Below are 27,981 nucleotides of genomic sequence, written 5' to 3' on the forward strand. Positions count from 1 at the left end.
ATGAAGATGCTTCAAGCAGTTCTCATTATGAACTTATTCAAACAACATCCCACTAAGGAGATAATTGACATTGAGATGGAGGAAATGAAGAATGAGCTAGTTCAGACTTTTGAACCCCTGGAAGATCTAATTCCATACCCAGCTCCTTTTGAGATGGAATATGTGACCAACGATCCATTTCTTCAAGATCTCGCAGAGTCTATTGGGAAAGTGGGCGTAAAGCTCAACATTTTCCATGCGGCCCAGTCATCGTAGTTTGAGAATGAGTGTTTCTTCCTTGACTTACTGAGACAATTTGTTGAAAACTTACTTCTTGGAATTCTCCCTAAGCATTGTTTTGCACTCCCATTCATTGATCAATCTATTGGGTGTAAATTTTGAAGGATCGGGCTGAATACGTTAAACATAGCGCTTATGCAAGGCATCTGACTTTATTTTCGTCTTTTTCTTTTCATTTATTTTTATTTAAATTTTTTATTTTTAGTTTTTCTTATTGACACTTCTCCTGTTGTTTTTCATGATGCTTATTTTTATTCCATAGTTTTAGTAGTGCTTTGTTTTTCAGAACAGGCGTTCTTGCGTCAAAGTTTGGGGGAGTACTTTCGCCCCACCTTTTTCTTTCCATCCGGTATTGTATCTCTCTCTCTATACATTGGGGATAATGTCTCATTTAAGTTTGGGGGTAGGGAAAAAAAAAATTTGTCCCATTGTACATATTGCAAATGTCTGATCATGTTATTTCTAAAAGTTTGGTTGAACTTTAACTGTGATTTGTACTTCATTGGCGAGCTTTAAAATTTTGAACACATGATCATTTCATTAGGGAATCTAAATCTTGGCATTTACCTTTGGCACATGAGAATTCACATGTTTCACTTTGAATCTACCACAAGCACATTAGCACATGGTTGTGAGGTATGATATGAGAAATCAATAGTGTTTGTTTTAAATATCTTGGAATAATTGAATAAATAACCTTGGCATAAAATAAAAAAATAAAAAAGAATTGAATTTTTCACTGAGTAACTGGACCTCTTACCTCATTAAGCATTGAGTGTTCACGTCAAAAGGTGTAAAATCTAGATTGCTTGATAAAATGGCTAACTTTAGATTGGTAGCCTTTTTTACTCGAGTTAGTAAGTCTTTAAGGTGTTTTACAATTAGTGCCCTGAAACCATCTGGTTTGGGAGTCATTGGCCTAACACTCGATACATAGGTCAATTAGAAAGCTTAAAAGAGCTAAGCATTGCACAACCTTATAAAAAGAAGAAAAAAAAATGAATAATATCTCCATGCCTTGGTTGTTTTATCTAATGAGGATCCCAGTAAATTTTGAGGTATTAAATCATGCACATTTGAATTAATTTGAAGCTTTATAATTGTGTGTTAGTTCACTTTACACCAATTTGGATTTTGATGCCTCAATCAGCCATTGTAAATTTTTAGACTTTGGAATTCTTAAGCGTTTTGAAGATAGTCTTTATTTTGTTAAGCTTGCTAATGAATGATACTCATTGTTTTTATGACACTTCAATCTTATGAACAACATGAACTTGCATAATATTTGTGGGTATCATTTCTGGCAAACCCTCACGAGACTTCACTCGTCCACTAGGGAGTCCTACGGGTTTAAAAGGCTTGTTGCATACGCTAAATGGAATTGTATATCCCACGAAAGAAGGATTTATCTTGTTTTTATTTTCAGTTTTGTATTGCTAAGAGACTAGTAATATGTAAGTTTGGGGGTGTGATAAGTGTTGAATGTTATACATTCAAGCCCCTTAATTCACATATGTGAATCCCGTAGTTTTGTTATAGTTTGATGTTTTGTATTGTTTTTATATTTTCTTGTATTTTACAGATTTTAGAAGAAAATTCATCAAATTCCAAGATTAGAACGAAGTCGACAAACTAACTTTTGGAAATGTTCAACTCCAAATCAATTTTAAATTTAAGAAAAAAGAAGTAGGCAAAATTTGTTATTTTTGGAAAGATTCTAAAATGGGCATGTCTCTGTATTTTAATCATAACTTTCTACTCAAGTATTGGATTGTGGAGAAATTAGTAGCATTGGAAAGCTAAAATGGGCATGTCTCTGTATTTTCTAATTTGGACATTTACTATGCCAAAATCGCTCCGCAATAAAGGACCGTAAACGTGGACAAATTTAGAATCTTTTTCCTTCTTGGATTGGATTTTTCAGTCTCCTACTTGGACTAGGAGACTGACTTCCAAATTTTTTGAGATTACTAGGGCTTCTAGGATTCTCTTAATCCCTACAAATAGACCTCTAAACATTGAAGAAAGACACACTGCTATCTATAGAAAATTCAGAAAAATACTTCTTGAAGGCTTGAAGAGTTTAAGAGAAGTAATTATGGTAGGAGGCCATCTTAGCAGCGTCATAAGCGGCTAAAACCCTTCGTAGGGTATTAATGTAGCCATATCCAAGCACAATGGTTTGATTGTATTTTAATTTAGAGATTTTAGTTTTTCCATGTTGGTTGTATAATTATAAGAATTGCTACAATTTTATATTGCTCTTAATCTTTTAATGCAATTGTTCTTCAATTCATAATCAATATTGGTAAAATTCTTCTCTTGTCTAAGAAAGCTTTTTACCTTTATTGAACTCAAATCATTCTTATTTTCTATGATTATGAGAATGATGATTATACAACGAGTTTAATTGACATATGATCAAGAGGATTAGATAGGTCATGCTTAGGGAAAGATTGATCGTACTACACCCTAGTTTAGTGTAATTTAGATAGACGATCCGTGCCAACCAAAGATGAGTTATACTATTCCGTTGATTATATGTATCTTATTAAAGATGTAACTAATCCATACATAGGAAAGATGATTCGTTCCGCATCTTAGTGGTTAGGTGGACGGTCTGTGCCAACCAAAGATGGATTATACTTATTCTTAAATAAGGTAATTTCTTGTTTATTTATAATATGCATAAAATGAATTTCTTTGATTAAATGTGATTAACCATTGATGTGCAGATAGCGGTGAAGTCAATACTCTACTTTCTATTTCTCTTATATTTCAATTATCTTTTACGTTTATTTGATGAACTTTAGTCAAAATCAAAATCAACAAATCTTTTCTTTAAATTATTTTTAATCTTCATAAACTTGATAACAATACATTTGCAGTCCTTGAGGTATGACACCCTCTCTATAGCCTTATTCTACAATGATTCGTTCTATTGCGAGTGATAAATTATTATTGAAAAAATTTTGCTTTAAAAATGCCACATCACATAGGTTCTTGTGATGATTGGCTTAAAAAAATGTATTGAACCTGGTTGTCACACCAATCACATAAGACACAAAGATTTAAGTAATTCGATTTAACAAGTCTACATCCACAGGCGTAGACAATCCATGGGACATTAACTATCAAAAGATAGAGTAGAAAGAGTAGTAGGGAGAAAACCACTCAAACCCCTAAAGTCTCAATACACTTAAATCTTACTCTAGCACAAAAGAGAATTAAAGACAAAAGAGAAAGCTTCTTTTAATTCTCTAAATGACATGTGGCATAACAAACACTATGAGAATTCAAAGTGAGACACACTATCTTCTTGTTGTTCTTTCTTCTCCAAAATGACCGAATGGCTCTCATTATAAAAGTGGTTTAGTCAAAAACTTCTCTAAGAGGCTAAAGGAGAGACAAAAACGTTATGGAAAGAGAGCCACAAAAACAACTCTAGAATGGGGCCTACACTTGACTTGAAAATTCAAGTCACTACATGACAAATCTCCGCGTTGACTTGAATTTCGTCAACTCCCAAATGCAAATCTCCCCATGACATCTCCTCTAACACCCCTAAGTGTACTTACAAGCCACAAACACCAACCAAGTCCAAGCAATGCTTAAACTTTAGAACTGGAACTGGTTTAATGTGATATCAGCATGTGCCACAACTTTGAGAACAAAATTATATCTGACATCAATGTACTTGGTCCTCTCATGATACATTTGATTTCTGGTCAAATGTATTGTGCTATGACTATCACAAACCCATATCACTGACCAACCCTCTCAGCCAAATTACTTCTTTTACTGCCTCTGTTGCCATATATTACTTGTTATTTGGTCAACCGTTCTCCATCAACAGCTATTGATTGTAAAACTCCTTATAAGGCATGGTCTAATGCTCCTACTGATTATTCGAATTGCAAAACTATTGGTTGTCATGCTTATTGTCATGAAAATGAGAGTAAGCTTAAGGCTCGTTAAAAGAAATGTATATTTCTTAGCTATGCTAATGGGCTGAAAGCATATAAATTGTGGTGGCTCTTGGAGTATGTATGACACTCTTGGATTTGCAAAGGACTCACACAAGAGGGAGAGTTGGGCCAATGTAAAAGAGACTCACAAGTGAGGGGGAGATTTATTGTGAGTGCACTTGCAAGTGATGTATCCCACATTATAAAATATAAAGAAAGTAAGTAGTTAATATACCGAAGTGGACCCAAGCCCATTAGCTTAAGCTTTTGGGTTAAAGTGGTGTCCAAATATGTACATTAAAGTACTCTTGGTGAACTCCCTAAGTGTATCTCTCTTGAAAGAACTAGACGATTGAGTTCTACCCCAAAAACAACCGATAGGTAAAAGAACAATATTAAACCATCACAAGCATATAAGCAAAATCAGCACATTCACAATACAAACAATTTGTTTACGAAGTAGAAAACCTTTGAACACATCAAAGGCAAAACCACTCCGGGGCAGCCATAATCCAGGAAATCACCCTTATAAAAGGATATAGATTACAGACACGAGAAACACTTACACCCTAGTAATGTTCTGGACTCTATAAGATCAATAAGCTCACCACTAATCTCCTAACTCACCAATCTTCTACTTATGCATTTCCTTATCGACTCCTTCGGCAAACTTCTTAGTGTATAAAGATTGTTTGTGGTTGTGGTTTGGAATAACAACTTCCCAAGTGGTAAAGGTTCAAGCTTTAGCATAGCACATCACTTAGGGACATCAACGATAAAGGAGAAACTACTTTTAGAGGGTATCTAAGGTTAAAGAAAGGATCAAAACTTCTTCACCAAAGGACGTTCCTTCTCTCTTGAGGACTAGAGGAAAAGATACGAGAAATGGTAGAGGAATTGTATTTTAAGCAGATGAAAAATTTTCCTCACCATCATGAAGGAAGGAGTACGGCCCACCTCTCAGAGATCGATAACGCATTGTTGGAGACGTCGTCATGACGATTTCATGATGGAAATCCTCTGATCAATTTTTCAAACTCAACTTCTTCATGATGAGAAATGGCCAATTCATTACGAAACTACTCAGAAGCGTTTCTTCAAATCAAATCTGTCATGACGGCTTCATGATGTCTTCATGACGAAACCTCACGCTGAGCACAAGGTTTCTCGAATCAACTTCATCATGACGGATACATGACAGCTTCATGACGGAACCTTGCAAAAAGGGTGTGAATATACATATAAGCACATCCCCATTCCCATACCCAAGTGATGTGGGGCGTCACATTCACCCCCTCTCGGGCCCAGCTTCCCCGCTAGCTACTCTCATGGGATCACCAAATTCTTAGCGTCCTAGCAAGTGCCCGTTGGCGATCCTCATGGGTTTATGCACGCTCCTCCCATCTCAGGTTATGCAAAGGCTTTGATACCATTTGTAACGACCAACTTCCAATGAAACAATATTGTCCGCGTTTGGCTCCCCCGAACCAAACTTTCGAAAAGGTCACCCATCCTGGTACTACTCTTGCATGAGTACACTTGACTGCCGAATTTTGATAGGTTCATCACCATCACGACTTTAAAATACGTTGTGTCAAGAATGATGCGAATATACATATAAGTGCATCCCTATTCTAATACCCAAGTGATGTGGGACGTCACAGCCTCCTGACAGCTTCATGACGAAAAAGATCAGAAACCTCAAAAACGAACTTTTTCCACACCAAACCCTTGTGTTATGAAAAGAACCAATGAGACTAGTTTTGTCACACAAATAAGGTCAATTTCTAAGACGTAACATATCCCTAACAATTGCTATCAGAGCTTTGGTTAGCTTTCGTTGGTGATATAAGTGTCTTGGATTTATGCGTTTGGTTTGACTTTGGTATAAAGAGTGTGGTGGCTTTTGCCTTACGTGTGACATTCTTGAATTTGTAAAGGACTCACACATGAGGGGAAGTTGGGTCAATGTGGAAAAGACTCACAAGTGATGGGAAGATTTATTGATTGTTAGGGAGATAAACACCTATAGAGTTCACCAAGAGTACATTAATGTACATATTTGGACACCACTCTAGCCCAAAAGCCAAAGCTAATGGGCTTGAGTCCACTTAAGTATATTAACTACTATTTTTTTTTTCTCAATGTGGGACACAATAGTATACGTGACACTCTTGGATTTGTAAAGGACACACACTCTTGGGTCCACTTAAGTATATTAAAAAATATCAAACTAAAGCAGAACCGAGTTTCTTTTTATATTTTTTTTTTCTTTTTTTCTGTCATCACTACTAATCTTTTGCTTCTTAGTTCTATCATTAATTATTTCATTGATATTTTAGATGTTATACTTACTAGCAGACGCTGTTAATTTTAGTTTGTCCTTGTTCCGATTAATGCGTGTTGTTGACTTTAGTACACAACTCATTAAATCCTACTTACAATTGTTTATTTTACAAGAAAGATAAAATATATAGATTAGTTATTATCTATTGATAATAATATATTAACAAATCTCCAACATAAAAATTTAATTAGTAAATTTACATCTCAAAAAATTAGAAGAATGATTTTTTTTAATATTTAGTATCAAAGTTATTATATGAATATTTTAAAATTAAAGGGCTCATTTTAAGTTTTTGCCATAGGCTTCAATTTGTATTGAGCCGCTCGATCTTGACTTCAATGGTTACTTTTTATTGTTTATTGTTTTTCTTCCTCCTTCTCCCAAAACATTTTTTATTTCTCTTCTTCACAGAGACATTTTCTTTACGTTTTCTCTTCTTCACCTCGATCTGTAAATGTTTTCTCTTCTTCACCATTCGCTTTTGGGGTAAATGTCTTTGGAATAGTTTTTATGATATGTGTAAATACTATTATATAAAGTTATAGGATATCAATGGAATATATGACGGTCGAAAAATATAACCATTAATTAGAAAAAGATGAATATTTGAAAATATGATTGTTGAAAATAATATAATAATAAAATAATATTTAAAAGCAAGTAGAGAAGAGAATAAATAATATGTTGGAATGTGAATAGGAAAAATAGTAGTTAAAGTAGAGAATTATACTTTTTTCATGAGGTATTTTGGCTATTAATGGAGGTATGTGCTCTTAAAAGACAAACCCACCTAGGATTTGATGTCTTCAACTCACACATAAGACGACACTAAAAATTGATTCGAACAAGGTTAATCATTAATTATGTTTATGTTCTAGTAGGTATAGATGAAATTCAAAACTAAAGCCACTCGTCTAATTACAAACAAATCTAAACCTGGGTTTCATCGGTTTGTTTTGATCGAAGATGCTTATAAAGCTTTCCTTTACGACAGTTGTTTAGATAATATTTCTCTCTTAATTCCAATGTCATTGGCCGGAGAGGTTCCACGAGCAAGAATGAAACTGGAGTTTGGGTGGTTTACAAAATGACATCATATAAAATCAAACATAATCCAAATGTACGTGTAACGTAAGAAAGGTTAGAGCAAAAGATCCACTAAAAACCGAATATCAAAAGAAAAGGCGAAAAATATTCAACGTTTGAGCAAGGGACGATAGGACACGCACGCATGCTTTGATCTACATGGAACTTAGCTTAGACACAACAATGACATAGGGTTGTCATAGCTAATTGAACCATATTTGTTCCTCAACTCCTATTTTGAGGTGCCTCTCCAGCACGCGCGGTATGGTACGTGGATTGTTGTAATGGATTGTGTTATTTTTTAGCCTTTATTTTGGTTATTGTAATTTTCTTTTGCTTTGGTTTGCTATTGTAATTTTAGTTTCACTCATCTATAAATAAATAAACCATATCTGTTAAAAGTTTGTTTATTCTATCTTTTCTATTTTCTGCTATCAAAATAAATACATCAACAAACAACTCAAAATACCAAAACACTCTTCATAAATCTGAATTTTCTTTTAGTGTAGGAATATTTTGACAAAACAAGCGTTTAAATTTTGCACAAATAAGAGTTTAACTTTTTACTTTTTTTTAAAAAAAAAAAAAAATTAGGGTGGCCACAGCCACGGCCACGCAGTAACCATAGCTTTTGCATATATGGTTGGGGTGGTCGCACGACGGCCACCCCAACAAGGACGAAACTACATATAGTCCAAGGGGTTTTCAATTTTTTTTATTCATTTATATATATTTATATATGATTTTATGGAGTAATGCTACTCTTTAAACTCATTTCACACTGGCTGATGTGACGTGTTTTAAGTGCATTTCCTTTTATTTTATTTTAAAAAAAACAAATGTCTGACATGGGCAGCCAGTTAAAACACGTTACGTCGACTAGTGTGAAGAGTAGCATTACTCATTTTTAGGCTAAAAAATTAAGCTTGGTCCATATCAAAATTAAATTCGATCCCTCATTCATATTTTGACCCCTCCGAATGAAAAATTCTAGTTTCGTCCTTTTACCTTGATGTGGTTAGGCTAGCCGTGCGGCTATCTCAATCTTGTCAGGGTTGCCACGTGGCCATCCTGGCCTCTTTTTTGAAATTTTTTTAACAAGTAAGACTATCTATTAGGACTTTTAAAAATAAGCCAAGTGTAGTCTACAAAAAATATTTTCTCAAATATAATCCAACATAAAACATTTTTAAAAACAGTTTTCAGCTTGAAAGGAATAGAAGACATTAATAGAAAAGGTTAGTTGAAATTAATTTTGGATGGTACGAGTGGAATTCTGAACCTGGAAAGACCTCCAGGCTAGTTTCTAACCTGGAGGATGATCCTAGGGGCCCAGAAACCCTAAGGATCGATTGTCCTTTTTTTAGGATCGATCATCATGTGTCTGAATACGATTTTAGAATTTTCTGAAGCCTTGTTGCGGTGATACAGTCTATATATTCATCCTAAACCTTCTCTCAACCTATTTGTATGAGTTCCAAGGAACCGAGCGGCTGCAAGAGCACCATGGTGAAGAGAGACTCATCGTTTCCTTAGTTTAAGAGCGTATTTGGGAGTCTCTAAGCCTCGTAAGGTTAGTGAGATAATTAGTTATTGGGTAGCCCAGTCTAGCATTCATTCGTAAATCTTGTGGTCAAATTGAGGCAGCTCGACCTCGAAATCTAATTCATGTGTCGATACATTCTTTGTCGTTGTATTGTTTCACTTTGTAGGTCGGAACTTTATTACTAGGTGTATTTTGATTGCTTGAGCATTGGTTGATTGTTGTTGATGTTGTCTAAGATGTTTAGAGACCGTAACAAGTTGGTTAAAGTTTTTTTTTTATTATTATTGTTTTAGACCATAAATGTCAAGTTGATTGAAACCTTAGAAATTCCAGAGACCTTAGGATTCATCTCAGGTTTGGTAGAGTCATTTTGTTGGAGAGTGTTCTTGATGTGTTGGGAAATGTTTCTGTCAATCCAGGATTGATCTTCCTCAGCCCAGGATCAATCGCAGGCTTTCAGACTCGATTTTGACCAGGCTAGGATCCTCCCCTGGCAAGATCGATCCTTCCCTAGCAGGATTGATCTCAGCTCTTCTAGGATCGATCACAGCACCCTATTTTGTCAATTTTTAGGTCCTAGGTCGATTTTTTTTTTTTTTTTTGGTCTGAGTGAGTTGTCTAACACTAGCATTTTTACAAAGAATGATATTAGAGAGTTTGAGGTCAATTTTGATGACTTTTCCTACGAATTAGGTGAGTGAATCTCACATAGATAGTATTATCTGTTTGGCATGATTTTTGCATACTATGTTAATATAAATGAAAGCATGGATTACTTTTACTTGCACGAACTATACTTTTTGAACGTGTAAACTCTTTCCTTTGTGCATATGAGCTAATTGAGTTGATGAGATACGATGGATTCATGTAAGTGCTTATCATGCATGGATATTAAAAAACAAAAGTTCACATAAGTTGCATCGTACGACATAACCACATCATGGGCTACTCTTATAGGGGCAAGGCCCTATGTGTATTCTATGTCTTTGCCATTGGATCAGAAAGGCTAGTTGAGTGGCCAGCGGAACCATGTACTCATGGTGGTACTAGAATATGGCATTGTTAGCCGCGTCGGCCACCCGTGGTCAGATCCAGTCGGGCCATTTTATGTTGACCGTTAATTTGTGCACACTAGAGTACTGGTGTTGTACCAAAGATTTTTTCGAGAATGTGCAAATCCTATCGGGAAGGGGTAAGGGTCTGAATAAGCCATATGGAGTTGAGCTACGACGATATGATCAAGATTACTCTTGTACTTATAGCATATTGCATTACATACTTCTTATTGATATCAACTGCCTTACACAATGATATGATTTTAACTTGAGAAAACCATTTAATAAAACTATGAGTTCACAAGATGATAATTGTCTTTCATATGATTTTACCTCATTAAGTCGTATACTTACACTTGATTTTCCTTTCCAACTGTGAAACAAAATTTTGTTTTGTAGTTAGTCAGCAGTTAAACGGTGAGCCCTATGAGACGATATGTACTTGTGGAGGATATAGTCAGGATCATCTTTTGAAAATTGAAATTTGACTTCAAATATAAAGTGTGTGCATAAGTGTCAACAAAAATTAAAGCACAGCGGAAAGTAAAATGACACAGATATTTTTGTTGACGAAGTGGAAACTCAGTTAAGAGAAAAACCACTCCGGGGCAGTCAAACCCAGGAATTCCACTATTCAGAAGACAAAGCTAGATACAAGATAGTAACACTCACATGTACCAATGCAGTGGTCGTACCTTGATCTCTGACGTGTAACCCAACACGAACGCTTCCCAACCAGGTTCACCTACCTGAAGGGGTCTTCAATGGAACTCCTTACCTTAGAGCCGACCTCTAAGATAGACTTCGGCTTACAACACAACACACTTGAAAAACGGCTTCAGAGGAGATATCTCGTCTCTGAGCTCTAATAGAATTCACACCGAATTCTTGCAGCTCTAAGTGCCCAGAGGCCCCTATTTATAGGCTGGGGGTCAGAATGGGCGTCAGGCAAAATAAGCCTGTGAGCCGTCCGGACGGTGGACCATGACCGTCCGGACGAACAACTGTGCGACAGGATTTTCCGAAATTTTCTCAGAGAAATCTTTCCTGTATAAGAACATCGTCCGGACGGGATGGCTCGATCGTACGAACGGACACACATCCGCTGCAAGTAATTTCCATAACAGGCTTCGCGCGTCCGAACCAAGGGGCAGGAGCATCTGGACGGCTAAACTTCAACACGCAATTTCCATATCTGATAGGCGTGCGTCCGGACCATAAGGGGGAGACGTCCTGACGGTTGAAGTCGAATCGTCAGTTACCATATACGATGCACCAGCGTCCGGACCACAGCTGTCAGATGTCCGGATGGTTCATTTTGAACTGCGATTCTTGCCTTACGGAGATACGCATCCGGACAGGATACCACATCCTCTGGACGGTTAATTGATCTTCCCTTTCTTGAACTTTGAAAGAATCAGTGAACCGTTCGAGAACTAATAGGCGTCCGGACGTGCTGCTAAAACGTCCGGATGGAGCAAGCTGGCACAGAAGCTTCTTGATACGATGTAGATGTCGGGATGAAAGAAACACGTCGTCCGAACAGATGATGCTTGTCTATCTGACGTCTAGACGGAAAGACACGTCGTCCGGACGGATGGAACAGTAGACAGATGGACGTCCAGACGGGATGACACATCGTCCGGACGGCTGACAGGGAACTTTGAAATTCTTCTGACTTCACTCTAAACAGTGGAATCCCTATTTACAGCATCCTTACATATAAGTGATTTTGTCCAAACACAGAATGAGGCCAAAATACTAACAAACTCCCCCTTTGGCCATTCTGGGACAAAAATCACTTGACCGGTTTGGAAATACATTCCCGGTCCAAAATAAAAATTACTCCCCCTTTTTGTGACAAAGGGACAAAGGGTAAACAGAGTAATAAAAACTAACTGTCATAAAAATTACTCCCCTTAACGGTTTTAGAAGGACCCGGGAAACCGAGTAATAAAAGTTTCAATAGCTTATCAAAAACAAAGACTGAACAAAAATGCTGACGAAACCTTCTGAAGAGAGAGAAATCAGCAAAGTTAGGGCCTTCACATGGAAAGTAGCACACGCAAGTATTTCTATCTGAAAAACTAGTCATAGAGCAAGTCAATATTATGAGAGCATGGAGGTGATAGACAAGTATAACACAAACAACAGTTATCCTGCCAAAATAATGAAGATAGCCTGCTCAACTCATGTAAAGCGTGTGTGTGTGAAGACTCTTATCCATAAGGTTTGCTTTTTACAAAAATGACAAGAAACCACCAGATTTTCTAGACAAGAGAGAAAATCAGAGACAGATAAGCCAAAAGTCAAACCTTATAACTTGCTAGGACCTAGACACCCTCATCTGATACACTCCCCCTAAGTGACAGCACATATTTAGTTTTACTTGAACCATGAAGGTCAAGGTAAAATTTTACTTGCTCATAGAGGGCAAGGTAGATGTAAGCACATAAGCAGAGATTAAACAATTTAAAGCACAAAACTTTTTATGAATTACTGCTTGTGACTAATGATACGGTAGTCTGTAAGGAGTGCCAGAATTTATAGGTGCTAGGTTCAACTAGCCTGTGGTCAATTTGGCCATCCAAACAAAAACCTCTTCTCTTATCCAAAAATTCTAGGAGCAAAGAGTCAGAGAAGAAAAAATACGCACCTTCGGGGAGTCTAGAATAGTGTATGAGGTCATCACATGAGGCAAGGTACTATCAAACAGAACAATGAGCAGGAAAAACTGTTGCACATGTCAGACTAATGTTCTCACCCACATGTAAGCATAATATATCAATGCTCAACAAACTAATAAAGCAGAGAGAATACATGAAATAGCTGACATACCTTGTGAAAGACTTAACTTGCTATGAAAACTCCCCCCTTCCCTTTTTTTTTTTTTTTTTTTTTTTTTTTTTTTTTTTTTTTTTTTAATACAACATCATGCTAAGGTACAATCAAACCTATGTGCGCTCAATGATGCCACTACAGAAAAACAGTTGCTCGACCTGTTTTTTCTGTCTTCCCCAAAAATGAACACCTGCAAAGTTTTCTCAAGAAAACACAAGGGGGCACAACAAATTGGTTCCTAGATAACTAGCACATAAATATGACAAGGGAAATATGCTAGCAATCAAACCTGATGCCTTAGGATTAGGAACCAAATCCTAGGCATGAACACCCGAATCCGCTAGGTGTGCCTATTCCCCCTCCTGGGGTAACCGTCCTACTCAACCCAAGTTTCCCTTCTAGTGGGTGGTGGCTGACAAGACTGCATCATCCACTCCATCATGTTTTGCATCCAAACAGGAGGCTCACCGATGTATTGCTCTTGAGGCCTTCTCAAATGCTTGGGTTTGCTCTTGGAAGTGCCACTCTGATTGGCTGGTACAAACCGTTGTTGAGACCGCTGATGCTGAGGAACATGAGACCAAGGGGCTTGGAATTGATGTCTCGGTGCTTGTCCCCATGGTGCCTGATGCCAAGGAGTCTGATGCTGAGCTGTAGGTACAGTGCCATAATGAGCTTGTCTTGGCACTTCTTTCTTGGCTTTGGCCCTTTGTGCTTTCAAGAGGGAGCACTGAGGCCGTACATGCCCACTGAGACCGCAGTGATGGCAAATAAGAGGTCTTTTGATGGAATGAGGCTGCTGGGTGCCTGGAACATCATCATTGACCTTTTCCTTCTGTTTTTCTTCAATAACTAGAGGAAGCTCTGGGACTGTAGGAGGCACAAACACAGTTTTCGAGGAAGAAGGAATATCATAAGAGAGAGCTACATACCCGAGACCAGTCTTGTCATGTGGGCTCTTCTGGATGGACAGCATACGAGCCAACTTCTCATCAGTGACTCTCTCTAGCTGGAGCTGTGTCTCAATTACTTTTTCCTCAAGCTCCTGTATCTTGAGCAGTAGTGAGCTCTTCTTAGTATGCAGACTGTTCAGATCATTAATTTGCTGCTTTCGGCCTTCCCTCAGCTTCTCAAACTCTTTCTAGAGAGTTTTGTATGCTTCCTTGAGCTCTACCTCATTCTCACTATGCTCAGAGTAGTATGAGTCTTCTTCTTCAACATATGGGGCCACAAAGGCCAGAAATTTATCAGACTCAGGAGCATCTTCTTCGGACTCATCACTGAGAGTCACATTGTAAGCCTTCCCTTTGCCCTTCTTGAGATTCCCACAATCGGCCCGGATATGCCCATAGCCTGAGCATTCAAAACATCGGGGTCCTCTGGGATCTTTCTCATCCTCTGGCTCAGCTTCTCTGAGAGGTTTCTTGGCTTTTTCAAAAAACTTCTTCTTGAATCGATCATCTTTCATTAGTCTTCTGAAATTTTTGGCAAGCATTGCCACAGCCTTTTCTTCATCCTCAGATTCTTCTTCAGAGGAGGCTTCTACCTTCTTCTTGGAAGCCTTAAGAGCAATGGTCTTTAATTTCTTGACCGGGGGTAGAGACAGCTTGTATGTTTGAAGAGATCCAACCAGCTCTTCAATCTTCATTTCTTCAAGATCCTTGCTTTCCTCAATAGTCATTACCTTAATCCTGAAACGCTCGGGCAAAGATCTGAGAATTTGTCGGATGAGTTTTACATCCGAGATAGGTTTCCCAAGACTCACCATGGAGTTCCTTAGGTCACTTATTTTTGGAGTAAAACTCTCCAAATGTCTCTTCCTCCAACATCTTAATTTCTTCAAATTTTGAAATCAACATCTGAAGTTTGGCAGATTTTACAAGTTTTGTGCCTTCATATGTTGTTTCCAAAATTTACCATGCTGCTTTGGCTAATTCGCAATTTGAAATTTTGGCGAATTCAGATGGAGAAAGTACTTGGCATAGAGCATGGAGGGCTTTGTCATTTGAAAGACGAGCGTTCTTTTGAGGGACTAGTTCAGGTGTTGTATCCTCTGGTTTAGTCCAACCAGTCTCAACAATACCCCAACAGTCAATAGATTTCAAAAAGAAACGCATACGTGTCTTCCAATAGCCATAGTTCGAGCCATCAAAGGCAGGAACAGAATTAAGAGTTTAAGACATAAAAAAGATAGAAGTCAAATATAAAAACACTCAAGAAATTAATCTTCTTAGAGTGTACCAAGCTCTGATACCAATTGAAAATTGAAATTTGACTTCAAATATAAAGTGTGTGCATAAGTGTCAACAAAAATTAAAGCACAGCGGAAAGAAAAATGACACAGATATTTTTGTTGACGAAGTGGAAACTCAGTTATGAGAAAAACTACTCCGGGGCAGTCAAACCCAGGAATTCCACTATTCAGAAGACAAAGCTAGATACAAGATAGTAACACTCACATGTACCGATGCAGTGGTCGTACCTTGATCTCTAACGTGTAACCCAACACGAACGCTTCCCAACCAGGTTCACCTACCTGAAGGGGTCTTCAATGGAACTTCTTACCTTAGAGCCGACCTCTAAGATAGAATTTGGTTTACAGCACAGCACACTTGAAAAACGGCTTCAGAGGAGATATCACATCTCTGAGCTCTAATGGAATTCACACCGAATTCTTGCAGCTCTAAGTGCCCAGAGGCCCCTATTTATAGGCTGGGGGTCAGAATGGGCGTCAGGCAAAATAAGCCTGTGAGCCGTCCGGACGATGGACCATGACCGTCCGGATGGACAACTATGCGACAGGATTTTCCAAAATTTTCGCGGAGAAATCTTTCCTGTATAAGAACATCGTTCGGACGGGATGGCTCGATCGTCCGAACGGACGCACGTCCGCTGCAAGTAATTTCCATAACAAGCTTCGCGCATCCAGACCAAGGGACAGGAGCGTCCGGACAGCTAAACTTCAACACGCAATTTCAATATCTGATACGCGTGCGTCCGGACCATAAGGGGGAGACGTCCGGACGGTTGAAGTCGAATCGTCAGTTACCATATACGATGCACCAGCGTCTGGACCACAGCTGTCAGATGTCCGGACGGTTCATTTTGAACTGCGATTCTTGCCTTACGGAGATACGCGTCTGGACGGGATACCACATCGTCTGAACGATTGATTGATCTTCCCTTTCTTGAACTTGGAAAGAATCAGTGAACCGTTCGAGAACTGATAGGCGTCTGGACGTGCTGCTGAAACGTCCGAACGAAGCAAGCTGGCACAGAAGCTTCTCGATACGATGTAGGTGTCCGGACGGAGGAAACACGTCGTCCGGACAGATGATGCTTGTCTGTCTGACGTCCGGACGAAAAGACACGTCGTCCGGACGGATGGAACAGTAGACAGATGGACGTCCGGACGGGATGACACATCGTCCGGACGGCTGACAGGGAACTTTGAAATTCTTCTGACTTCACTCTGAACAGTGGAATCCCTGTTTGCAGCATCCTTACATATAAGTGATTTTGTCCAAACACAGAATGAGGCCAAAATACTAACATCTTTGAAGAGCATGTGGGATAACAATGATGATACGCATAGCAAGATGATCGAGATCCTTTCATTTCATTTATCTTACTAAGACTTGACCTTGATATTTGGCATTTATGTGGAATTTTGATGTTTTTGGAGTTTCTTTACTTATGATGATTTGAGTGTTAGGAATTGGTTTGCAAAAATATGTTTGTGCAACGGAAAATAAAAAATTCTCAAGCCAAGATCAAACTTTATTAAGAACATGTGAAGAACTATGCTATTTAAAATTAAATCACAAAATAAAAATACTTACTTGAAGATCACGACCACTCCTTGGCTTTGGGGAACAACTTATCTTCTTACTCCTCAATGACAAACGTGTGATCTCAGGTGTAACGCCCTGCTTTTACAAAAAGCGTAAGTGAAAATTTTTTGAATTTCCACAAGACATTACTAACTTATCAGAGGTAATTATTGGCAACGGAATAAATGTAATATAAATTGGGAATAGGTTGACACCTCAGAGCTGCTACTGAAATACCTCAAAATATATAATAAGCCAGTCAGCATAATTATACAAACAATAATACCAGTCATGCCTCACAGGGCTAGATAATTATACAAGCCAAATATCTACATATAACTAGAGAATTATAAGTACTGTCTTAAGTTAGGCTAATGAACTACAACAGGGTAGTCCCAAAAGGTAGGCTATCCAGCCTTACAAAAACTGAACTAGGAACCATCTATGTGTCGGGATAGTCCTGATAATCCTCTTCTTCTTCATAGCCTGAACCATTATAAATACCATACAAAGAGAAGAAAACAACATAAACACTAAAGTGAGTCCGCTGTTTCCAATAATAATATGAGTGCTGATTTATTTAATTAATGCAACACAATGCAATGGCCATATAATCACATGTATATACAAAATATAATCTATGATCGCGAATCATAGACATAAAGTGAACATAAACGTAATCATAAGGCAATGACAGTTTTAAGTGTAGAGTTTTAGGTATTTCCCTTTTTCCACTACTCTGTTGGCCTTGGCACGGTTAGCGTGTTATTTGAAACCTTGGTTTCCTCACTTAACTTTTAATTGTAATCTTTGGGAGCCTTGGCTCCTGAAAACCTTGGTTTCCCTGGTGACCTTGGTACACCAGTTTTTGTATTTATTATTCTTTTCAGGTACCTCCTCATTCACTGAGAATCTTGGAACTCATGTGAAGCCTCGCATACCCACCGTGGATCTTGATCCAACAGCTTGTTATTAGACAGGTTATTAAAAATAATAAAATATGCAAAATCACATGCGCAAACAAGTAAATAAAACAGTAAACATAATATTAGAGGAAAAGTCAACCAGCTTCGTCCTCAGTAAGTATAGAGATACTTACTAGTTTATGCTCCAAAAGTCTTTCTCTATAACTGCATAATTCCAATCATATAGTAATACTAAATTAGTGAAAAGATGCTACAATATGTTTACTATATTTATCCTTAAAGTATCATTTTAACCGTTGTCCTAATACTTCCATTTTTGGTTCTCTTAATCAAGATATTGAATGCCATCTTAGGTTATTGAATAATGAAACTAAGACATCCTCTTTTACTAGCCATTAACTCCAACTAGTATGTTGATATATAACTCCCATTCATACCCATATGTAGCCAAAATAATACTTTCTACACACACACACATTAGCCATATACCCATATACACTTACTTACTAAGTTTATACTTTAATATTCTCATTCATGCAGGGAATTCCAGCATACAACACACACACACATTCACTTCACACATTCCTTTTCATTAATCAAAACTCCTATATTTCAGCAACTCATTCCCACACAAAAGTATTAAAGCAAAGCTACTATCTTGCTTGTTTAAAGCTTCATGAGTGTAATTCTTTTAAGAGGAGAAACTACCCATGATCCTAGGGAACACATACTGAATTTTAGAGAGTAGAAAGGAAGATTTACTTACCAAAATTCGCACCCAATAGGTTGGATAGAAGGAAGGGGTCTAACTCTAAAACAAAGTGTTTGAAATGAGTTGGAAGTTGCTGGTTTTTGAGCTAGAATCAGAGAGAGATTTCAGATGCTGATTTCTGGTGTTTTGTTGAGAAACAAAAGGAGATTTAAGGCTTCATTTCTGGCTATAAGTGCTGGCTTTCACAGAAGAATTAGAGAGATTTTCCATGGGAGATTCAGCACCAAAACAGTGAAGGGAAGAGGAGCTTACGTGAGTGGTATGGGGAGAGCTTAGGCTGGTTTTTGATGTCCCATGCATGCTATATATAATAACTTCGAATGGCTGAGATCAATCCAGCACAAATTCTTCCAATGGTCGGATCTTTGACAGCAAGAGAGAGAAATATCCATGCAAGATCATCTAATATCCAAGATTAGATTTTCTTCCATATCTAGTGTCATGATTAAATTGTACCACCATATCTAGTTCAATTTCAACCAAACTAAGCTAACTTAGGCTAACTAAATAAGTTTCAATCATTTGGAGCCGTCCATAAGCAATGGGTTCAAAATCAAAGGTAGAAAATCACTTCTCTGCTGTTTACCCGTAAGCTGCGTCGCACTGGATAAAATCGCTCGATCGAAACTTATTCTATCGATCGACATCATCCTATAATCACTCGATCAACCAGAAAGTCGCTCGATCGATTTCAACTTTACTGATCTATTTCTTTACATGCATAAATACATAATTTTTATTAGACTATATAGCAATTCTTAAGCCTTGTACTCATGCACATATCTTAATAACTTAGGTAGGGTGTCTTTCCCGGGTATTACATCAGGGATTATGAGACTTTTAGATCTTCTCACAAATGACTAATAATAACCGAGATTGTGGGCTCCCAACTTACTCTTCAAAACTTAAACTTATTTTCAAAAGTTAACTTAAGAATATCAATTCTTAGTAAAAACTAAAGAACTATAGTGATTCGATATTTTGCAAGAGCTACAGACTTATCTATTTATAGGCTTTGAATACTAAGAGAGGTGGGTGATATAAGCAATGTATGACAAGTAGAAGAAAACGTAGTCTATTTAGGGTGGGAATTCTTCCCTACCCTTATGCGTTTACATGTCCCCTTGGGCTTCTGGGTTTTATCCCAAGCCCAATCTTCCATACATGCTTCTTCTGTACTGTTTCTCTCTAGCACATGTTTTAATAAATAAAACAAGCATTGAATTAATTGGCAATATCTTTTGCTTTAATTCTGCTACGAAAGATTTCATGGATTAATCAAAAGTCAATATTAAGTAAGTGTAAGGGATTAATTGATTGGATAAAAAATAAATACTAGAGTTCAACTACATTTTTTAAGTGGAATTATATGTAATTAAATAGGAGCCTAGTGACAGTTACAGAAATAACTAGGTCACAGGCCTATTAAGCTAGTTTTATTTTTCCTTTTGGGTCCCTCACTAAGATGATATAATTTAACCAGTTCAGGCTTTTTATTTATTGGGTCCATTATTCTCGTACTTGTGAAAAACTTATCACATGTACATGATATTTCGGTATCTTATACCAAAATGATCCGACGAGAGACTGAAAATAATCCAATCCATAAAATCTATCTCAAGAAGAAATTTATTATCCTTTTTAATAAAGGACTTCGATTCCTTCTTGAGAAAAGCTTTCTCACAATATTATATGTGATCACCCAACGTATCGAGGATGTTGACCATAATAAAGGTCTCACTCATAAATGCATCAAAGTGATCTACACTTCACATCTGTGTACACAATCCCCTCAGGATTTAGAATCAATATCATAAGAAGTCTTGGCAGTTACAGTCTCTACCATTGACAATATTTTTGTGGAAAAACAACTCCCATGATCCGTTCAGTGCATAACACCTACACATCAACCCAAAGCCTCTAACTTTGTCTGATAAAGGTAAATCATCAAGATTCAGATCTTTGAGTTGATGCAAAAACAACTTTTTGTGAGTTTTAGGTGTATACATAGGCAAAGCCGTGTGCAATAAAAGAAGCAATTATGGCTTGGGGAGGGATTTTTAACAGTCTTTTCAAATGGAATGTCCAATTCCTTTATTGACTGTGAACTACTCAAAATTTAAAACTACAAGGTTTATAGACTAAAACCTTGTGTGATAACCCCATTACTCATACCATAGACCATATTCAATGTAATCCATTGGCATTTAAGAGCACTAGCAGTAAGCACCCAACAATTTTTCCTAAATTTATGGAACCAAACTACTTTTTACTTCCCTATAAAAATACACATTATAATAGATTCTTTTAACCTTTCCTTATATCATTAAAATATTACTTTTACTTTTTCTTTTGGTTTTTTATTCATTTATTTTCTACTGTCATCGTCTTTCCAGCCATTGAGGATGACACACCATAAAAGCAAACACCATGGGTCTTTCACAGCCATTGATTATACAGGCAAAGATCCAGCAAAAGCATATGCCATTGACACAACAACCAGTACTATGGGTTTCACCATGGGTTTGAACCTGTTGCTCCTCTGCGTTAAGAAATGAAACTCATCCCCTATTTCCCAATTTCTTGCTCAACAAGTTGAAGTCCTCCCTCCCCTTTTGTTGTGCATGACAAGAATGAGAGAGAGTGAGATGAGAGAGCGAGAGAGAAATGTTGTGGAGAGAGAGAGAGAGAGAGGTAAGAAAGAGGTAACCCAAAGAGAGAACGATGGAGGAAAAAAGAGAATGGGATTTCCGTGTGAGAAAAGAGAACCAATGTGAGGGGGTGAGGCGACGATGCTTGAACCGGTGAGGAGGGGAGGTGCTTGAATGAAGAAGAAAATGAGATAGGGATTGCAATTTGCTTGTATTGAGAGGTGTGAGAGGAGAGAGAACAAATTTTTTAGGATTATAATAATCCATTGGGTTGCTCTGTAGCTACCCAATGGTTTAGGGAACTTTTGGGAAATCTGTTGTACGTGTCTTTTGGTAGTTTTTCTGATATTTTCCTTATATTTGAAGAAGGGAACCATAAATATGGTATCTGCCGCTAGTGCTCTAACATGCACAATATACATAATCATTCTTAAGCATGTAAAAGATCATATGCCATATGCTCAAAAAATATATCAGTGAATAACATCATTTTATTCATTACAAACTTGAATCTCAATCGTACATTGAGATTTAGGACATAATCTCCAACATTGAGGTTATTTTGAAAATTGTAATACTTTAGTACTTAAGTTTATTTAAATGTGGAAAGGTAGTTTTGCTTTGGATATTTAATGTTTTATGGGATTATTTTAGGTACACTATATTGTATTAAGTTTCAACTATTTTCGATATTTATTTTATACAGAGTTAACTAGTTAGATAGATCCCTTGGGACTTATTTACTATGTAAATAGATCTTAAGAGGCGCATCGAGTTAACTACGGGTTCAATTCTCCGAGGCGTTACAAGTAGGTGGTCGAAAAACATGGCCGACATGGGCCGAAAAACAAGCTGGGCCCACTTGGTCAGTTATATAATCGGTAACTCGAATCTGCCTCGCGCATGTCACCCGTGGACTAAGCCCACTTGGGCTGGTTATCATATCTGGTAACCCGGATCTGACTCGCACATGAATTGAGCCAACTTGGGCCGGTTATTGAATTCAGAGACCCGGATCTGACTCGCACATGAATTGAGCCAACTTGGGCCGGTTATCGAATTCAGAGACCCGGATCTGACTCACGCATGTAGCGCGTGCACAAAACAGGTAAGGCACATCGCTAGTGCTTGAAAACATGTGGAACATGTTGGGAGCGAGTGAAAGAGCGTGAGGTGTGTGGATCGAAGGATAAGAACTTCTAGAGGCGCATACATGCACAAGAGGGGATATTGACAATGCATGACAATGAGTGTCATTTATGGACTGGCTGGAAAGAACTTTAGGTAGCGCGTGAGAAGTCCTTATTGGCTAATTTTTGTGTCTTTGTGTAGATCATGTTTGAAGCTTTTGATCCATTTCCTAATCGTTTTTAAAGAACACTTGGAAAGCTAAGATATGACAAAGGCAGTGGTTGAATAGCTTTGAAGGATTCGGGCAGGAAGTTTGAACAAGTCATTGTCGTGAAGAACACCGAAAAAATTGAAAGAGAACGTTGGGGTCTACAGGAAAGTGACTCTGATACCATGTAGAAATTTATGGAATAATAAAATATTGAGAGGAAAAGCGGAAGCAAAAAGAGATAATAGACACTAGGAATTTTGAGGTGGTTCAGTGTTAAACACTTACATCCACCACATCTAATTCCCAAATGGCTACATCTTGCTTTTATTCACTTTATTCTTCTTTACAGTACAAATCTCCCAATTTATAAGAAAACTGTGTTAGGTGAGAGAATACAAGTATGGTAATAGATTTGATTACAATTGAACCTAAATAGAAAATATTTTAGTATCAACCTAATTAAATCAAATGATTAAATTTACTATTTCCTATCAGCTTACCCTTTTGGGTTAAGTGGTGATTTAATATGGTATGAGAGCAAATGTCCTGAATTTAAACTTTGTCTCTGTCATTCACATCTCATTTCAATTAAATATCTCACATGTTTGACATTCCTTATTAAGAAAAAGTTTGGATCCCACACGTAAGTGGGAGTGTTAGAATATTAATTAAATGATTAAATTCATCATTTCTTATCAGCTTAGACTTTTAAGATAAATGATAATTAAACAAAGTTCGTAAAATCGACTTTAAATTGGCCGGTAGGAATTAAAACTTTGTTGGACTAAGTTTTGATATATTTATGTACTTTGATTCGTGACTGAAGTATTGACATGCTTAAGTTTATTGAGTTTATATTTATCAATTGTTATGTGAATTACACTTGGATGAGATTGAGGGACAGAGCTAGAAATTTTTGCCGAAATGGGCCAAAGCATGAATGAGAAATATATTAAGATAGGAGGAAAAAGTATGAATAAAAAAATATATTAAGATTGAAGATTAAATTAAGGGTTAATTATAATAAAGCCCCCAAGCTACTAGTCGTTTTTAAAGTATTCCTTGAACTACCAAATGCATTATTCGGGCCCCACAAACTACCAAAGAGTACCAAAAAGACCCATTTTGTTGAAATATTCCTATAATACCCTTGCCATGTGTCATATTTTCAGTTAACAAATAATAAAATTAAAAAATTAAAGAAAAATTAAAAATATTCAAAAAAAAAAAGGGGGGGTTAAAAAAACAAAATATGAAGGGGTGAGTTTGGCCACTCCCAAGGGCCACCCCCTTGGCCGAAATAGGGGTTGTCGGCCACCCCCATTTAGCCCAAAGTCACCCCCTTCATTTTTTATTTTTTATTTTTTTTTTATTTTTATTTTTTTAATATTTTAAATTTTTCTTTAATTTTTTAATTTTATTATTTTTAATTGAAAATATGACACATGGCAAGGATATTATAGAAATATTTTGACAAAATGGGTCTTTTTGGTAGTTTGTGGGGCCCGAGTGATGCATTTGGTAGTTCAATGGACTACTTTAAAAACGACTGGTAGTTTGAGGGGCTTTTTTATAATTAAACCTTAAATTAATATATTAAAAAAATAAAATTAATATCCATTTAGTATTAACAAAAATAGACAAAAGAATAATTGTTTCTTTTTGTGTTTCAATTTTCAACTCAATCACCTATCAAAATGAAACTCAACATTCTGTCATGGCTGTGTCACTTCAGGTTTTACATTGCTGCCATGGCTGTGTTAAAAACTCTTTTACGTTGCTCTTCGAGGCTATTGATCATACTTAATTTTTTTATTAATGACAAATTTAAGTTGTTGCTCCTAATAGATTTTGGTTGCTCAAAGTTACTTTCTTTCTTTTTTTAATGCCAGATTTGGGTTGTTGCTCATAATAAATTTGGGTTATTTAAGGTTTGAGTATAAAATGGTTTTTGTTATAAAAAAAGTCCAGGGCAAAGCTTTTTATTTGTGGGCAGGGGCCAAGTTTAATTATTTTAGCTCAAATATATAGATTTAACTATTTACATATTATAGTAAATAAAATTTTTAAAAGAGGAGGAAGGCCATGGTCAATACTGTCATCCTGACCATCCCTTCCCTCCTCCATGGAAGAGATTAATCTATCAATTAATGAATGTCGTCTGACTATGACGTCCATATATTATCTGTACGTTGACTGACTATAGGTATAAAAATACGTACTTTGTATCTTACCAAGCAATTCATATGTTTATAGATTTTTTTATTCCTTTTTTCAAAATTTAAAGGTCCAATGTTTTGTTATTAGCCTTTTTAGTCTTTATTATCAGCCAGGGACGGAGCCAGACATTTTAATGGGAGGGGGCCAAATAATTTTTTTCTTAAGTAGGGGTTAAAGTATATATATAAAAGCAAATTTTAAGTAAATTAAACATATATAACCCAGTTTTGATATTTTTATTATTTCATTCAAATTAAAAATCAATTAGCAAAAGTGAAAAGAGTTTTTGGAAAAAAAATACAGAAAACCACTGTCCAAAGATTCAAAAAATAAAAAATAAAAAATAAAATTAAAAAATGTCTCGGTTATTTTTTTCACACATTCTTAGGAAATCGAGTTTGGCCAAGCTTGTGACTCCTTAAATCCACACCTATCTTCTTCCAATGCACTACTTTACTAAACCATTTTCGTTTACTTTGAACAAAGCATCTACAACTTTGTAAAGATCTTTCCATTGTTACCTTATCAAGCATGTCCATTGTTACTCATGAAATATTAAAGGAAAAAATTTTGACAATAAATCTATCATTCCAAATGAAATGAAACCAGTTGAAAAGATGATAAAAGGGAAGAGGCTAAGGGGCGAAAAAAATTTCTTGCTAGGGGCCAACAGGCCAAAAACCTTAATTGGATTCATTTAAAAAAAAAAATACCTTCATTTAATTTTTTTTTTTTTTTTTACCTTAGTTTTTTTTTTCTTAAGAGTTGGGGGGGGGGGCCATGGCCCCCACCGGCCCCCCCCTCTCTCCGTCATTGTTATCAGCTCTACAATCTCACACCCCCTGGAATCAAAATATCAAATCCTGAGTCTACCACTCAATCTAATGAGTTAAACTTGTGCTAGTGTTAGTCAATTATGGCTGCATTGAACTGCACGATTACCTACTTGGGATCCAAATCCGATATAATGAGAGCTACACATTGCACATGTGAGAGGACATTCGAGTCCCATCCTACTCGTGCCGGTAAGAGTTCGAATACTTATTTGAATTGTTCGAACACCTGCCTGAACAGCTCTCATTACAATGGATATATATATATAAGAAGAAAACGTTCAGCAGAAAATCAAATCCAATGTCTGAAATACAAATAAGTCAAAGGTTCAAAATCACTTCAACCCCACATTTTTGTGATTGGTTCTCCGCTTTGTTTGTTTCAACATAAAATGTTTTTTGTTAGAAAATAATTTCAGTGAAATAATTTTTCAGAAAAATGACCTCAGCTGAAAACATTTTTCGGTGAAGGCGACAACGAATGAACTATGAGAGAAAATGCGTGCGAGAAGGAGATCGAGTATTGTGTGTCGAGAATGAGGTTTTTCTGTTCAATTGAAAATATTTTGCAGAAATTAAAAAAGAGAAACAATTTTACGCAACTTAAATGAGATTTTCCTGGTCAACTGATAATGTTTTCACTTCGAATAAGATTTTTTATCGTACAAATACCAAAAAATAAGAAAAACCTTTTCAAAAAAGGTTTTACACCGAAACAAAGCCTCCTATTTCTGAAACCTTTTATTTAGCTGGCCTTTTGTTCTTGGAAATATATTTGAGTTTTATACTAACAAATTTTTGGAACTAAACCAGCTACAGCCCAGTCCTGAAAGTGACATGAAAGTTAATTAAGTATATATGGCATATTCTCTCAAAGTAATTTATAGGCGCAGTCTCGGACCCTATACTCTATTTGAAATAAAAGTAATGATTCATCACTATCCAAAGATACAACTTTTCACCACTATGCCTATGTGGCAAGGTGGTTCCCCACTACTTTTTGAATTTTTTTATTTTTTAAAAATAAATTAAGGTGAGGGACCACCTTATCACAGAAGCAAAATGGTGAAAAATAGTATATTTAGGTGGTGTTAAATCATTACTCTATTTGAAATTAAATCTGACGTGGATCCTCGTTTTGCCATTAAAGGAAGTAAATATTGTGAAGTATGGGTGCCCAAGTCACAGGTGGGCACAGTTGGATCTCTATGCCAACTTTCTGAAAGTAATCCAATTGTTGCCTCTTGTTGTCACAGTTGGATGATTGGGTACTATGTCGAGTCCGACTGAAAGGTAACGTCTCAAAGAACACATATGAAGATGGGGACAGCTGTAGCATGGAACAGCCTAGCTACTCGCCAAAGATCCAGGAGGAGGTGCAGCTTACATCCACAGACTATAATGCTGACATGATCATGGACTACCCATTTAAAGACTGCCAACTGTTGCCTTTAATACTTGCAGGTGCTCTACCTCCCATTGAGGCCATTTCAAGCGTAAGCTTTGGAGGGAGCAACAAAGGGAACCATTTTACTTCAGTCTATGGAGATTGTTCCAATAATGTGAAATCTCCTACAACATTTTCTTCTTTGGAGAGTTATTTCAGGAAATTTAGTGAGGAAAATGAGTATGAGTATTTCCCATCCACCGAGAAGCTACAGGACAACAAGGAAATCAAGGATCTACAACCTAGCAAGACACTGGCCAATTATGATATGGACTGCTACAGCCAAAACCACTCTCAATATGACAACTTCAACCCTAAGCCCTCAGAACCCATCGGTGTGTTTCAAGAGCTTATTGAATTACCCTTCACAGAGAAGTACTTTGAGTCATGAAACTATTTTTCCCATAAGGCAAAAGGTCAGGTCACAGGTTTTACAGAATAAGATGTAGAGAATGTGTGTGAACAAATTAGTCTCCAGGGGCAAGGGCCAATAACAAGAACAAAATAAGCAACATGATGCGTACTTTGTATTTAATTCTGTGCTATAGAGCATGGTATGTTATGTATCTATATATTTGTGTGTTTCCTAAAATACAACAGTGGTACTATGAATAATCTCATGGCTAGGCATAAAATTTTATGCAGGACTACGAAAACAAATCTTTAAAACTAAGAAACCTGTTAGTTGTCTGTAGTCTAATACAAAATTGAATTCGAGTGTGTTTCAGCTAGTAATTAGTTGTTTCTATCTTACATTAGGTTCATCTTCCTTTAATAATGAGGCCTATTCTACACAGAGATGGCAGGGTTATCTGACTAAACTGCCATTTAAATA

The 27,981-nt window shown here is 36.8% G+C and overlaps 1 protein-coding gene across 1 annotated transcript; it reads left to right on the forward strand.

Annotated features, from left to right (window-relative positions):
- On the forward strand, window positions 1–27,537 carry LOC133876813 (uncharacterized). Its single transcript, XM_062315059.1, has 2 exons — window positions 1–216; window positions 26,956–27,537. The coding sequence occupies exons 1-2, from the start codon at window positions 1–3 to the stop codon at window positions 27,535–27,537; spliced, it is 798 nt and encodes a 265-aa protein (XP_062171043.1).
- The last annotated feature ends 444 nt before the right edge of the window (window positions 27,538–27,981 follow it).

Source organism: Alnus glutinosa, chromosome 9 (genome assembly GCF_958979055.1).
Source record: "Alnus glutinosa chromosome 9, dhAlnGlut1.1, whole genome shotgun sequence".
NCBI lineage: Eukaryota > Viridiplantae > Streptophyta > Magnoliopsida > Fagales > Betulaceae > Alnus > Alnus glutinosa.